The sequence below is a fragment of the Hippocampus comes genome, unplaced genomic scaffold, assembly GCF_001891065.2.
Source record: "Hippocampus comes isolate QL1 unplaced genomic scaffold, H_comes_QL1_v1.1 scaffold9, whole genome shotgun sequence".
In the NCBI taxonomy this organism is placed as follows: Eukaryota; Metazoa; Chordata; class Actinopteri; order Syngnathiformes; family Syngnathidae; genus Hippocampus; species Hippocampus comes.
Genome location: NW_017805275.1, coordinates 3,644,693 through 3,660,741, shown reverse-complemented (window position 1 = coordinate 3,660,741; position 16,049 = coordinate 3,644,693). Strand labels below are relative to the sequence as shown.

Genomic DNA, 16,049 nt, shown 5'->3' with positions numbered 1-16,049 from the left:
ATCAATGAGCGAAAACCCCTCGGCCAAGAGTTCCGTCAAAAACTTCTTCATGGGGACAGGCGTTTCCTCCTCCTCCTCTCACAGCGCCTCACGTCGGTATTAGCCGCGGAAAGAAGTACTACAGTACTCGGAAAAAGGCGCGCAATACAAAATCTAACTTACAGCATCTCTGTCGGAGAACATTTTTCGACATACCTGTACCCGCAAAAATGTTCGTATGTACCGTTGTTCGTAACACGAATGTTCGTAAGCTGGGGAGCATCTGTATCTACTAAAGATGACGCCACGTCATTACCGCGTGTAATCAGTGTCCCAGCTGCATGGCTGAATTACTACTCAAATGTCCACTTTATGCTTCATGATTCAACTGGGATTAAATTCATGTCAAATGTAAAGACAACAACTGTTACTCAAAACAACATTGCAGTTTCATGGATGATGTCAGTAGTCTCTTGAGCACACTGCCCCACCCGTGCGGAGCAAATATTGCGCTTTTGATGACCTACAGGTCGTATGTGTGTGGATGGACGTTCATACTGCAAACACATCACATACATATCCGATTTACATCCCCCATACGAAAAAGACCCAGGTCGGAGTTGAAAAAAATCAGAATTGTACTGTTTGCACTGCATGAAAAAATCAGATGCGTGTCGATTATGAGCAAAAAAAAAAAACGTAATTGAGCTGTCGTGCAAACATAGCCAAAATCTATGAGTCTATTTGGTATAGTACAGTGGTCGTCAACTGTTCTCACCTTGTAAGGAAAACACTTTCAGGCTACAAAAAAACAAAACAAAACACTGACTTGCAGCCTTTCAAGCATCCACAATGACGGATTATTTTGAAAAAAAAAAAAAGAATTGAGATGAGCCTAAAAAGATGCGGTTTCCTTTTTGCAATGCTAACAGTCAAATTGTCTGACCTGGTAAGAGTGGAGTGGCGGATTTCTTACTTTACAGCAGTCTCAAATGCAACATGAGTCATCTGACTTATTATTTCTGGCACACCTCCGTATGTTCAACATAGTTCTTTGTACTTGTCTGCTGCAATCCTTAGCATCTATTGTCATTCTAAGCCACCCAAATACTTATCGCTTAATACACACAATAGTATGTTTGAACATAATGCTCGTTTTCCGAGTGTCCATTTATGAGGACTATGCGGTATGATGCCAAATTGTAAATGAAGGCTGCTTCACGCTGCATAGTCTTCCACAATATCCAAGCCTAAGTGGGTTGATTCATGCAAAAGCCAGAGGAGATGGGTAGGATTACCAAAAGCCCAAAAGTGATCTGAACCATCACATTATGCCCTTGGGCGAATTGCAAATTAAGGGCTTCTCAGGTCTCAGGGCTTGAGGTTTATTCCAATCAGTTTCTACAATGAGAATTTTTCCTTGACACTGGTTGACTTGGGAAGATGCTATTCTGTCAAATAGAGCTGTAACAATTAAATCACCAATATGGAGACATTTTATGTTTGACTATCAAATCTAAAACGATGATGATGATGATGATGATGGTAGATTGGTTTATAAAAAAGAGAAGAGCAATTTATTAATGAGGGAAAGCAGAAAGTCAACGCAGATGCTGCTCACATTTCTCAGATCTGTTTAACAGTCTGAGTTGTCACAAGTTTAAAAAGAACTCAAACATGGCTCATTGAGAAATGAAATAATGGCACATGACTTTTACAACACATGATGCATAAAGTCTTGCGGTTTTTACTGTGCCCTTTGTTACCCTACTTCTGGTTTATATTCTTTTCAATCTTAACATTCCTTTCAAGATAAAAAAAAAGTCCAAGCCTGACAGCAAATAGTTACTCATTTGATGTTTGCAGAACTGAGGTCTTGTGAGGGATGCTGACGTTTGGCGTGATATTGTGCTTGTCGGCTGTTGGAATTTGTTTTTTCAGAAAATGTTGGTTAAATTGTACAAGTATAGTTGTCGTGTATTTTACACAGAATCCATTGGAACCTGTTTTCAATCCACCTGCACAGAACTGAACTCCATCATTGGGTCTACCAAAAGCTTCATGGTGTACAGTATACGTCATCAGGCTGCATCTGTTCGTTCCCACTAAAACGCAGAGTTTTAGTTGTACATCATTTAAACTAGAGTTTACACTGATCTTATTGACCGGATCAAAATCAGTTGATGTTGATGGTGATCGATTGTAATATCATAAGTTGCTCAATCTATCAATGGCGTAATTGATCGGGTTAGCAAAATAAGACATTGCTTCAAACACAACCTAATTCACATCGGGGTTGTTCTCTGCTACTGCATTGTGGATGTGAGCCCTGTATACAGTATGTGTGTTATTTATTTAATTTTAACATCTCTTGAATACAGAATAGTCCCCCCGCCTTCCCTCGGCTCAAGTTCTGTGAACTTCTGGCCACGCAGATTTAGCCACTCACAGATCCAACCAACAGGCAGTCGTGCTGATGAACAATCACAAATATAGTTCCGTTGTTGACAAGACGCACTGAACTTTTGATAAACGAGGATACATGATATACTGAAGTCAGACCGAATGTAAGTTGAACTATTCCCGCGACACAATTACATACAAAGTCACAGTTTGCATAAATAGAGCCGAATCTGGATAGCTACACCGTAGCCAAACGGCCTTGAGAATGTGCTTAATATTCGACAGTGCAGGTAAAAAGTGGACAAACAATGTAGGATGAAATAATCTTTGCAGTCTGTGGCACCAGGACTTGTACAACACAGCCAGTTTCCAATACGAATCAAAAATGAGCAGGCATAGGCCACTTGGTAGAGCTGATAAGTAAGTAGACTTGGTTACAACTTTTGAACCAAGATAAGCAATAGGTTTAGCAATAGCCCGGCCATGCATTTTTTTTTCGTTAATGTCAGAAAAGGACATGTGACCATTATGTATCATCTCAAATTATTATTCACATTTCTTTTTGGGAAGAAGAAGAGATAGGGGGGATTTAAATTATTATTTTTTTTGCCAATGCTTTTTCGATATGGCAGTGATTGGCTGTAGATGAAATGTACAAATTATTCAAATAGATGTTTGCTCCATTTTCTCATCAAATCGGTGATCGAGTATTGTTTTAGGTTTTTTTTCCAACTTGCTGATGGCCCCCAAAATGTGTATCACCTAAAGCCTAATTTAAACTATTCAGTGTTCACAAGTTGTTATAAATTCTTAACTTCGGTTCAGTGAGAGTTCAAAAAGCTCGGCCGAGTTCATGACGGGGGGAGTTTGTGATCATTGTGCTATTTAGATGCCCGAGACGAGCTGCAGTTCAGAGCAGCGTTATATAACCTATTCTTCTTATCCTCTCAATCGGACCAAGCTTTGCAAAATGTAATTTTAGTGTTGTTGATCTTAAAATAACATCAACCTGGCCATGAGAAGCCCACTGTGCCTGAGAAGGAAGCTCTTTCAGTATCTTTATTCAGCTGAGTTCCTATGAAGTTGTCTTCAAATAATGCATTAAAGAAGAAAAACACTCACCTGGAGAATAATGCGTCTGCAATATTATTTTGTCAAAGTAGGTTGCTGATGAATTAATTCACTGGCACACAATTCTTACTTTGCGAAGATAATGTTTCAAATATTTGCACCTCTCATTAACCCTAATCAGATAACCGGAAAAATTATCTTATGAAGCGGGGTGTGATAATTAATATTCATATGAGGAGTAAACACAAGGATGACAGTCGTGCTATGAATTAGGATTGTAAACAGTATGATGATGTCTGCTGCAGGCTTTGGCCCTGCCCGCTCACATCTCCAGTACAGTGAAACTCCTCTACAACGAAATCATGTTTGCAGCAAGAAATCTTTCACAACAGGGGGTTTTTCACTGTAGCAAAATTGATCTCAGATGTAAACACACACACATACACACACACAAACGTATGTGTACACGCACACACAAACGTATGTGCACTCTTTATTTTTATTCCTATAGTGCATAAGTATGAGCATACACTTATTTGACACTTCATATAGTCAGAGTAGAAAGAAAAAAAGGGAAAGAAATTGCGAAATTTACGCTCATCATTCACTTTCACTTACATCAATTTCTTGGATAATGTCTTTTATTTTGCTTCCTGTGTCTTTCATTTTGATCACTTTTCGCCTCTCTTCCAGCGTCAGAGCTCTTCTTGTCTTAGCTGCTTGACATCCAAAGGTCCGTTTTGTAGCCATTTTAGTAATGCAATGTTTTTGCTGCGTCTGAAACTAACAAGAACAAATACTTCCTGGACTACTGCGCATGTGTAAACCAGTGTGGTGGTTGCTGTTGCCGTTTACGAACGAAGCAGTAGAGGTCGCTGTTGGATTAGACTTCGTTGTAGTGAATCTTGTTGCGAGGCAAGAGCAGAGAAAAAGATTTTGTATAACGCAACGGGGTGTTTTTTCGTTGTATGGGGGGCAGGAAAGTGGGAATGGTGTTAATTCATGAAGATTTTTTCACACTAGGGGGTATTTTCGCCCGTGCAGGTTTCGTTGTAGAGGAGTTTCACTGTATTTTTAGTCGTGCAGTATTTTTTCACACCGAAAGTCTACCACTTCTCAAGTGATCTTCACACTTGTAGTTCCGTGCCTCTGTAAGACTCACTCACTATTTATTCAGCAATAATTTACCTACTACTACTTAATGTGGACAATGTTGTTTTTGAATAAGAAAAACTCAGAAGTTACTTACAATCTGTGTCATGGAACTTAACATTAGCGGTTCCTCAGGTGAGCGACATAAGATTCCATGAGCATCTGTTTTCTTGTTTTATCACTGAACATTCTTCCATTCAAAGTACGTGAGCTTTCACAAATGAACATGGGTTTCCGTGAATCATAAAAGTCACAATGTCATATTAGAAAGGCATTTCCTAAACTACAGTGCCTGTGAATATTTGCATTGTTCCGGGTCATTTTGCTCTCAGGGCATCGGAACTGGACTCTTCTGGTCATCTCAACTTAACTTCGGTGTATGTTTTTTTTTTTTTTTTTTAACTTTTGCTTGTTTGCATCATCAAAAAAGTGTCACTCCACAAAACATTGAGACTCATATAATATGATGACATTTGTCTTCTGTCAACAAATGCTAATCATGGTCAAACTCTTTATTGTGCATGTGTTCTCCAGTAGAAAATGGTCACAATAGAACTGAGTGCATCGGTTTTCATCTCTGCTCGAACTCTTTCTATTTGTTTTGTGTTGAAGATTGTGTGTTTTTTGGCAATAATTGGAAGCATTTTTCACCTTCTGCATGTGGACTTAATGTCAAGACATACTGTGGCATACTAAATGAACGAGAATGTTCACAGCACTGTGTAACCCATGTTAATGCAAATATATTTTTTGGGAGGTTCCCCAGGTGTTTTCAAGAACTTCAATGCGCAAGCAGCAAGGAGATTCAGAAGGAGAGCTGATCCTCACCCACATTAACGGCATCACGCCAAAACACAGACCGACAATGGGCGACGACTGGCTCCATAGACAGATTAGCGACAACAGTGGCACATCCGTCACTGCCGGCACACCGCACGCCGCCAACCAGACGCTGCAAACGCTCCCTCACCAGCAGTCGCTGCCTCTCTGCCGAACACTGTGTGACTTTAGTCCCAAAGAGATGAACGTGGACAGCAGTGATCTTTGTCTTAGCTTCCGGAAGGTATGTGTCTCCCAATCCTACCTGACTGTCTATACTGTCTTCCAGGATCGAACACTCCAATAATATCGGTGAAGCCCGCAATCGCGAAAAAATGTCATGTTTTGTTTGATTCTGCATAACATTGCGTGAAAAATTTGGGACTCCACACTCAAAAAACTGATCTGGGAAGGCCAGTATAGTGTTTAAAGGAGTTTTGTCAAAGGTGATGTGGCATGACTCCTCCTTGTGATTGTGACTCCAAGTCAGCCCTTCAAAAGCTCCATAATTGCATGGCTGAATAAGATAAAATGAGAAAAGAGGGGCATTCAGCTGCTAAAGACATTGAAATAATAAATACTGAAAAATAATCATAAGAAAGCAACCATGATAAACAAATAACAAAATATTCCTTTTTAATAAAAATATCCCACACACAGTGTGTCTGTGTTTCGGTTTCGTTCATGTTAGGGGCCGTTGCTCATCGTGGCGTGCGTGCGTGCGTGCATGGTTGGACGCTTACATGCATGTGTGTGTGTGTGTATATGCTTGCACGTGAGCGATCGGTCGCTTCAAAAGTCGATTTTTGGTCAAAACAGTTTGGCCACCCCAGCTGTAGGCATATGTAACTAATTTGTACAGTCTATTTGAAATATGTATTTCGAGGTGGATGAAGAAAATTTCAGAGTGCCATGCACATTAAAAAAACAATTAATGAAATCTTTTTTTTTTTTAATTAGCCTGACTGCATCAGTTGTGAACACAGCCCAAAACCAATTGCACAGTCAAACCTCAAAGAACACTGTCCATTCTAAATTTCTTTGAAATTAGAATCATGTTTTCCCATCAGAAATGATGAACGGAAATTCCTCTGTGCTCTGGCAATAAGCTAGGAGTGTGTACCTCTCACCTCAGCTGGAATAGACTTCACCTCACCGTCACCCAAATGAGAACAAACGCTGAAGAAAATGAATGGACGTTTGTGCAGGCGACTTTTGAAGTAACATTTATACTTTCTTAACTACTATAAAAATGACTAATGTAATGATAGGGAAATAAAATAACATTGTTGAATCCAGGGCCTTTTGTTCTACACTGTAAGGAAAACAAAAGGTTTGGGTGGACTCAAAATTTCAGGTTAACGAACTTCCATAAAATATTAAGTTGGGCAATTTAACAAAGTATTTTAGCTTTTGTTAATGTGAAAATTAGCTTTCCCACATTTTCAACAAATTAAGAGTGTAAAGAATTAAATGTCCCTTGCATTGTCCCACAACTAAAAGATAGAAGTAGAAACAACTCAGCAAATCGTTTTTGAGCAAACAACTTGCTTGCTTTGTTGTGCTAAGTTTTGCCACAAATGATAATAATAATAATAATAATAACATAATCATAATTTCTTTTAAAGTTGTTCCAAATTAAATTACTGCAATTTGTGCTTTTTTTCAAAAGAGCATCGCAAATAATTTTGATGCCTTTGACTCAAGTATGTCAATGTGCTTTTTCTGAAAGGAGGTGTGAGCTCACGGGCTCACTCTGATCTGTCACCAGGTGTTTGGGGCCTTATAACTTGCCGAGCATAGAAAGTTCCTTGTGGTCCTGATTCATAATGGTCATGGTCATTTTTTTTTTCATTTTGTTCTTTTTACTGTTTTGCAGCATTGCTACCCTCAAGGGTTTTTGGGAGTTATATAAGGGCCTTGTTGCTGTATGCTTTCCATTAAAGCACACTTGAGCCTTGCCCCCCCCCCCCTTTTTTATGGCGGTGAGCCGTGTCACAGGCCTGGGCCTTCACAGAGGAACAGAGGGAGTTGATGCCTCATGATTGGCCAGGCTTTAGTATGAGCATACAAAACTGACAAGCTGTCATTTTATTTCCAAGGGTCACCTCTTGCCTTTTTGTCACATTTGCCTCCCTTTAAGTTTGCTCGCTGGTGTGTTTGTGCTCTGCAGGGTGACATTCTCACTGTCATCAGAAGGGTGGATGAACACTGGATTGAAGCCAAGCTGGGCGACAGGGTAGGAATTTGCCCTCTACAGTTTACCGAGGTGAGTTTTCTCCTTATCGCACAAAGTGCATGCCGTCTGTAGAGGCGATGAATTCTAGGGCTCTCTCTTTTCCACGCAAAATCTTTGGATTCGTCCCTAAGTGTCACTCTGTGGCTGCCAAGTGCTGAGGATAGGGATCTCATCTTTGAAGCCCTGCTGTGTGTGCGGATGCTCATTAGTCAGGTTCGCAGCGCTTGCTTAGTTCGCTGACTGTCATTTGTTTTCCTTTGAGCTCCCTGTCTGCGGGTACAAACCTGTTCTACGCCAGGACACATAGCTGGTTCATGCAGTGGGTTTAACATGTTAGTGACTAAGTTTCCTCACTTCCTTCTTTTCTTCTTTTTTTTTTTTTTTTTAAATCTCAGATCTTTCCTCACTTATTTTCCCAAGCACTTCCCCTCCCCTTCTCGGTCCTTACTCCTCCTTATCGTTCTCCTCAAGCTCCGCCTCAACAGCCTTCCAATTTTTTTCTACCTCTGGACTCTTTCATCCTCCTCTTCTTTCTGCTTGTGCTGTGCAGCTAGGCATGAAGACACGGTAATGCTTTCTCTGCTCGGATGGCATAACAGCACATCACTGTGGTGAGTGAAAGCATTAACCCAACCGTGCCTGTCTGTGATGCTCTATATTTCACCTTGCCTCCCGCTCCGCTCTCAGCGCCAGTCGATCCTTCCAGGCTTAGTGGCTGCTACTTATCTTCCCGCATGCCCGTCCAACAAGTTGGAGTGGGTGAGTGGAGGGATGAGCAACCGTAATATGTAGACAGCCGCTTCACTGCTCAGCACTCAGCCTGTCAGGTGCTCGTGACAGGTAGACTTTGAGAGGCTTTCCTAGTTTAAGGACAGGCTGTAAGGAGCTGACATCTCTTTCCTTTTCTGCATCCGTCTTTCCCAGCTAAACTCGGTGGCAACCAAACTGCTGGAAGGAAAGAGTCCACGGAGGAGTGACTCAGCAGAATTTCAACATCGTACCGGAAGCAGGAGCAAAGACAAGGCCCCAGAGGCATCCAACAGGATCGCAAACCAGAGAGTCACGCAGGTTCCCACAACTACTCCTCTTACCACCGCTTTGGTCCCCTCCAAGCCTCACAAACAGCCCATAAACAGCAGCAGCAGCAACTTTTCCAGAGCGCCCTCCACAGAGGAGAACCACATCAGCGGCTTCAACCTCCAGCGACAGTCACACCGCTCCTCCGTGCGCCCCCCTGCCCGTGGGCACGCGCATCCATCGAGAGTTAACTCTCAGCGAGTTCGACGCCACTCTGACAGCCCGCACGGGCTCCTGTTACTGGTGAGTCACACGCCTTGATTTTGTGTCTCATCCGTCTTCCGCCTTCTATTTTGTTGCGGTCACGTGTGCTTGACTTGAATCGAAAACATGGCTGACAAAAGTGTTGCTTTCTGTGAGCTGATAGATGTTTTCATTTGAAAAGATCAAGTTGTTCTCCGGGGTTCAGGGTGGGGACCATTGCCGTAAGACCCAAGGAATGAAAACAGACAGAGGGAGTCGCCCTGATGTTTGTTAGTCTTTGCATGATTGAATGTCTCCTATTAAGACAAAACACATGTGAAAAGAGCTGAGAATGAAAAGTGAGGGGTTAAAAGATTGAGGGCTGAAGGTGAGAGGAACGGAACTTTTCAAAAGTTTGTAATCAAGAGTCCTGGGACCTGTGCCAAAGTTTCCTCTCAGAGGTGAGCGTGACAATATGCATGTCGTTTTCCTCTTCCAACAAAAATACAGCCAAAATCATCACAGGAAAGTTGTTCTATGAAGCCAAACATTATAATGCTCTTGAGAAAAATGCACGAACAATGAAAAAGCCAAAATGAAAGAAGTTAATGGTACATCTCATAACTTTCCACCTTTCTGTATTCAGTGTTTGACGCTGAGTTCACGTGCACTAGATAAAAACTGCATAAAGTCAATTGAAACCAGAGAGTACCTTAATCTTACTTTGACTGACTATAGTAAAGTTAGATTAACACATTTGGTTCAAAGAGAAGATGGGATGGAAGGGAGTTAATGGAATGAATTTATGCGACATCAACTCACATGTTAACATTTTAAAAGTGCACAATGGTTAGAAGTAAAGCCTAGCTGTTCAAAAAGTGTTTCAAAAAAGCCATTTTCGATCTACAGGTATTTATTTTTGTGGTTGTTGTTTGCAGTGGTGTACAATTGCTCTTCATCACACTGAGAGCTGTTTCTGCTATTTCCATTTGCATCATTGGGCTTCATCAGAAGGGCAAAGTATTAGATATGCCAACACCCACAAGAGAACATATTGTTACATCAAAACCCATCACTGCTGCCTTTGTTAAGGCATCATTTTGGATGATGCCATTGCATTGGATTACATGTTTGTACCTTAAATAGAATACAGTGACTACGTAATTTCAGTTCACAGGGCTAATAAAAACATTGCTCGATAGTCACAACAGGTGCATTTGGCAGAATGATGGATGGCTGAGGTGGACCTCCAGTTAACCTTTTGGATTGTATCCCAAATGAGACAAGGGCATTGTGGACCGGGCAAAGGCAAGGTCAAATGCATGCTGGATATGCTGTGTTCTGATCACCTCAGCATAAAACCTTATAAGGACACATCTGAATGTTGCGTAGGTGCTGACCATCTATTTCCATTTTTTGAGAGTGTGGGGACACAACTTAATGAGGAAACTACACAGAGCCACAGTAAGGTTATGCAGTGCCAACATGAAAGACTCTGCAAGGTTTTCAGCGTTAACTTTCCGCCCAAGTGCTCTGCTTCCTGAGATAATGATTTCCTTTGATTCAGCCCAAGTTTCACTGCTCTGCCCTGCAATTAGGCGTGTCAGCTCATAAACCCCCACACCTCAGATAGGTCTGAAAGCGAGATTAAAAATAAGAGCAATAATGACGATATTTTAAAAATCAGGGGGGCAGCTTGGGATGAGGGAACGAAAACAAAATTTGTGAGCTGTATGAAGGCAAGGAAGTAGGAAAATGAGGAAAAATATGAGACACTGTAGATTCAGTGTGTAGGAGGCTCAGAGAGTCCCTCAGTGCGTCTGCTTATCTCTCTCATGCTGATGATGATGAGTCACTGGTGAAATTTGTTATATAACAGGACCCCCCCCTCTCTCTCTCTCTCTCTCTCTCTCTCTCTCTCTCTCTCTCTCTCTCTCTCCTCCACTGCTTTAAAACTCCTTCCTCTTCACTAAGCAGGTAACGTCCACTCACACATCAGTGCGCCAATAATAACAGACAAGTCCTGCTTTTTTTTTTTTTTTTTTTTTAAGGATGTCTGTCCTGAAACATGATGCTCTAACCAAGGGCTCTCTTGAAATACGTTTCAGCCACTTCCCCAGTTCTAAGAAGGTGTGCACACTTGTGCAACCACATTATTTTTACATCACACACACACACAAACACAGAGAGAGAGAGAGAGAGAGAGAGAGAGAGAGAGAGAGAGAGAGAGAGAGAGAGAGAGAGAGAGAGAGAGAGAGAGAGAGAGAGAGAGAGAGAGAGAGAGAGAGAGAGATGATTATCTACCTCACTTGCAATCGTTCTTTGGAGGAAAGTCAGAATGTAGATGTAGTAAATAGTTGCACACAAGAAGTACGCCAACCTTCAGTGCCTCTCTGTGAGTGGTGCAAGTAGGTGTGTGTGGGGGGCAGGCAAGCAGTGATGAGAGAAGTCTAAGGAAGCAGATTTAAACTTAATAAAGTCATTCGGCAAAGAAGAAAAGTTTTGAAGCTTGTCAGTACTTTTTGGTTGTATTTGTCTGAAATATCTGTTTGCAGGTGTACAACATTTATCTTTCTGTTTCCTTCATATGTATTCTATTTGGTGGGTGTTTTGATTTTCATGCATTTTAAGTACGCCTGTTCAAAAGCACTGATCACTTAAAACGCAAACTTTTTTTTAAAGGTGAATTTATGAAATTTTATTCATCCTAGCAGTTCACTTTTGAAATTCACGAAGAGATGAGAGGAATACTCGAGAATTGGATGTGTATTTATTTATTTTAATTTACTTTGTACAGTGATACCAAATATTTCGGACTGCTATGTACTGTGATGTTGTGGGCCTTTGCTGAAAACATTTTAAGTGAGGAACCCTGCTCAACTACTTTTTAAAGTCTCTTTTTGTAGAGTTACTGAGATTCTATACTAAGAATTTTGTTTTGTCTATGCAGTGGTACCTCTACTTACGAACGTCTCTTCATATGAAATTTTCAAGTTACTAACGCCTCAACAGGAAAATATTGCCTCTTGTTACGAAAGAAATGTCAAGATACGAAAGGTAAAAATACAGTATGGACTGCGACTCGAAGTTCCAAGTTTCATGAACGCAACATACTTATCGCTGCTTACTTAGCATCTTCCTGGCTTCCCATTGGCTAAGAGGGACTTTTGTGTGTCTATGTGTGTAGATAGATAGACATGTGTTGATGCAGCATCCGCGTCATTCGCCCCTTGGGCCATGAGGTGGTCCGATAGCTTTACGTAAATGTGAATCACCCAGAAAAAATGTTCACAAGTCGGGCGATCGCTCACGATGCTGATGTTTACCTTGGACCTTTTCGAAGGATTGTTAAAAGCCAACAAAAGCAAACGTCCTTGGATCAGTTCTTGACAAAACGGCAGGCAAAAACCACGTCTGAGAGAGAACATGAACTAAAGAGGGCAAAAAATGATGAGGTTAAATGACCATCATTTTTATTCTTTTCTCTATTCTTTGTTGTTTTTTTACAGTATGCACAACTCTCATTTATTTTGCAATAATCTAATTGTAACATGTATTTGGTACAAATTTTGATGCGTTTTTATGCTTTAGAAAACATTTATGTCTAAATTTGGAGGGGGGGGGGCTTGGAACGTATTAGGGAAACGCGTCTCTACTTACAAAATTTTCTAGTTAAGAAATTTCTTCCAGAACCAATTAATTTCATAAGTAGAGGTAGCACTGTACTCCAGCATTGGGTCTTGATGAAATACGATGTACTTATAGAGCTTTTTCTTACTCATCAATCAGTGAACCTCAGCTGTGGGAGGTGGGTGTGAATATGAAACTATATCCAGAAGGTTTGCTTAACACTGTTTATACTGACACACAGTTTGTAATTATAACTAAACAAGTTAATGGTACAGATTTAGAACAGTCTCATTATTGCAAATTATTCAAAGGGGGAAATCAGAAATACTAGCATTGATTCACCAGATAATTTCATATTTTATTGATTTTTTTTTTCCTTCACCAAAAAGCTGCAATGACATGGTTTCTGAAACATTCTATTTCAAACCATCATTAATCAAAAGAATAAGAATAAGAAAAACCTTTATTCATCTCACAATGGAGAAATTCCCAATTTACAGCAACAAAGTTATTAAAGGAAGAAAGTAGAAGAACAAAAAGTATAGGAGTATAACAGATCAACAACACCCATTAATACCATATGTACATACATTCATAATGACAAACAATTACCTTCTTAGTTTTGACACACTGCAGACTAGTTCCTCTGAATAAGCAAACCACAATGGGGATTGGACATCTTGCATACAAATGAACCTTTATCAATGTATTTTATTTTTGTGTTTTCTAGTCTTGTTATGCCTTTAACTTAATCACTTTTTTAATTATTTTGATAGTGGGGGACCCATGTCCCGCCATGCAATTGTAACATGAAATAAAACCACAGTTTGCTTTTTGAAGAAGCCCCACCAGCCTCAAATGTGTTTACTTGTTGCATCGTATTTTTAAAATAAATGTAGTTTGGCGCTCAGAAGGCTTTCTATGGGCTGAGATGTCCTCTGATGAGAAAATGGCTCTCAACCCATGATTTATAAGTCGTGTATTTGGCCAATAGAGTTCCTCTCCCCTTGTAAATACTCTCTAGCCGGTGCTGGGTCATTGCACGCGGCAATTGCGTGACTGCTGCTCGAGTGAGACGGCTGATAAAACAGACCGAGAATAGAAGACGGACGGACACAGAGAAGTGAAAAGGATTAAATAATTGAATACATGAAGAATGCAGTGTTATGCTTTTCTCCTGGTGTATTACTTGCAAAGAGTTGATGATGTTCACAAATGATTAATTAGCCTCATTTGGTCTGGGGTTTATTCACATTTAAGCGTGTTCACAGTAAAGATGTCATGGCTGAGATTTACAACATCATCTCTGGAAGCTAGAATGTCTTCAGGACATATTCAGTGCACTTTATCGAAACCCTTTTGATTTGTGTGGCCCACAGCCCCGCTTTTCACAAGTGACTTGTAGGTACTGTAGTTGCAATGAGTTCATGTAAATTATAGCTTGCTTTATGGTTCGTGCCAGCGCTGAATGCAAGTGTGCATGCAATGCAGCCTAATGGCCACAGAGCCTCAGGATCCAGGCACCTCCTATAAAGAGTACTTCTTGCTTCGCTGCCCACTATTAATTCTTTAAGCACTGGTTGTGCCTTAAATAGCATCAGGTTTGCACTGAGGCCATGACAGGGAATATTATTTCTGTTTTGTAAAGAGCAGATTAAATGAATCAAGGGATTGATCGGATACTTCCCCGGCCACAACATCGTGTATCCTTGCACAGGCTGAGGTCCAATGCAAAAGCTGCATCAGAAATTCAGCATTTGCAAAGATAACAATGTTTACTTTACACCACCGAAGTATTATGGACTCAAAAGTAGATCCATCTTAATGGTGCGATGTAGCATTCCCTTTAACACACTGAATGTTAGAAAAAGTACTGATAGTATAAAAATATGATGTAAAAGAATCATGTTGTGGTCTTTTCAGTCAACGTTTCTCAATCCACTCAAACACCTTTGGGGTGATTTTGGGCTGGCGCAATACGCTGCCCTTGCCATTGCTATCTTTAGAAGACTGAGTCAGGCAGTACTTTACCTGTTTCTAACATACGTCATTTGTTGAAGGCAGACATGGCGTCACCAAATGTAACATGAAATATCAAGGATGAAAACATTACATGTGGATGACGAGTTTGTACCTTAGTAAATTTATGATTGTTGTTGTGGTATTCAAGGGTGAAACTCTGCTCAGCACTCAGATGCTTTAGACATTTTTACCCATTGTATTGCTTTAAAAGAGAAGGCAAAAGGTAGAAAGGACTCTCAGTATAATGCTTCAACCACAGTAATAAAAGTGAAATGAAATATGTCTGATTGGGTCAAGAAGCAATTTTTGAATACCACTCTTACATTGAACATCATGAAACTGAGCAGGTGTACGGAATGTGGCCTGTGAGTGTATGTTCTGGTATGCTATGAGTCGTTTCCTCGAGTGAACTGGTGGAATTCCCCAACACCACCCTGACTATTTTGGATTGAGTGTCTTGTGGTTGACAAGTTCAGCTATCCTCCTTATGTTCAAGTTGATGATCATTTTGCCTTTTTTTTTCGTTACAGAGTGAGAAGATGGCCAACGAGGCTCCACCCAACATCTCAATGGCTCTGTCAAACCCGCACATTTCATCCGCTTCTGCAGACAGCAAAAGCTCCAACACGCAGCAGCTCTCAATCAGTGTGTGAGTCCCTGATTAAAACCGTGTGCAGTGATATTCCTGAAGTCAACCACAGTGTGTACGCAGTGCTGAATCACCGCTGCGAAGTTAGAGTTACAGATAGGTTCAAACTGTCACTGACTCCTATATTGCTGCTTCCTATCAATGTGCATCCTTGAAACCAGTTAAGATCGTGGAGTCACATGTAGGAAGGTACCATCATATTTTTAGGTTATTCTGCGCTCCTGTTTGGGCATGGCTAAAGATAGAATACGAGCAGGAAACTTTTTGGACACAATCGGCCTTCTTTAAGCACCTGTGTGACAGCAAAGGCTTCACGGCCGTGTGTCAATCATTTATGGTATCATTAAATGCTTTATCTGGGAAGATATAGTCATCTGGTAGTTAATTTTGGATTTTGAATCGAGGACAGGGTCAAACTTTCAAACTTAGCTTGTAGCAGACGTGTGTTACATCATGCATGCTGTGATCATGACGTCTCTGAACCACTGGTGAAAGGAGAATTTGATTTTCTCCTCTTTCATCTGTAGCCACTCCTAACGTATGTAGGAATAGTTGTTACGATTGTATTATTGTGGATGTTTTTATATTAGGCCAAACAAAAAAGATAGTGTGTTTCCGGTAACAAGAAATTTCAGCATAGGGTCGGTAGGTCGGACAAAGTTTTTTTTTTTTTAAATCTTTTTTTTTCCCCATAAAAAATTTAAACAAAATAACCATAAAACAAGAAGACATTGAACCCGCCGCTGCCACCTATAGTCCGGACTTGGGGGGGCCGGGGCGCGCCGCCGCCTCCGCCGCCCTCGGTTTTTAATTGGCCCGCGGGGT

General features: G+C 40.8%; 1 protein-coding gene and 1 long non-coding RNA gene across 6 annotated transcripts in view; one reads left to right on the top strand and one right to left on the bottom strand.

The window, feature by feature from the left end:
- The window catches only part of LOC109515769 (uncharacterized), a 23,596-nt gene extending 21,731 nt beyond the window's left edge, over window positions 1–1,865 (bottom strand). Inside the window, exon 1 of the long non-coding RNA XR_002168249.1 lies at window positions 1,308–1,865. This is a non-coding gene — a long non-coding RNA (uncharacterized LOC109515769). The remainder of the gene's footprint in view (window positions 1–1,307) is intronic.
- Window positions 1–16,049, top strand: part of sh3rf2 (SH3 domain containing ring finger 2) — a 26,365-nt gene that overhangs the window by 4,560 nt on the left and 5,756 nt on the right. For 4 of the 5 annotated variants that reach the window (XM_019869705.1, XM_019869703.1, XM_019869701.1 and 1 more), the window contains 4 exons: window positions 5,363–5,668; window positions 7,598–7,693; window positions 8,588–8,983; window positions 15,106–15,224. In XM_019869705.1, coding sequence (XP_019725264.1) covers window positions 5,363–5,668; window positions 7,598–7,693; window positions 8,588–8,983; window positions 15,106–15,224 — 917 coding nt within the window. The remainder of the gene's footprint in view (window positions 1–5,362; window positions 5,669–7,597; window positions 7,694–8,587; window positions 8,984–15,105; window positions 15,225–16,049) is intronic. The other variant, XM_019869704.1, reaches the window with a different exon arrangement.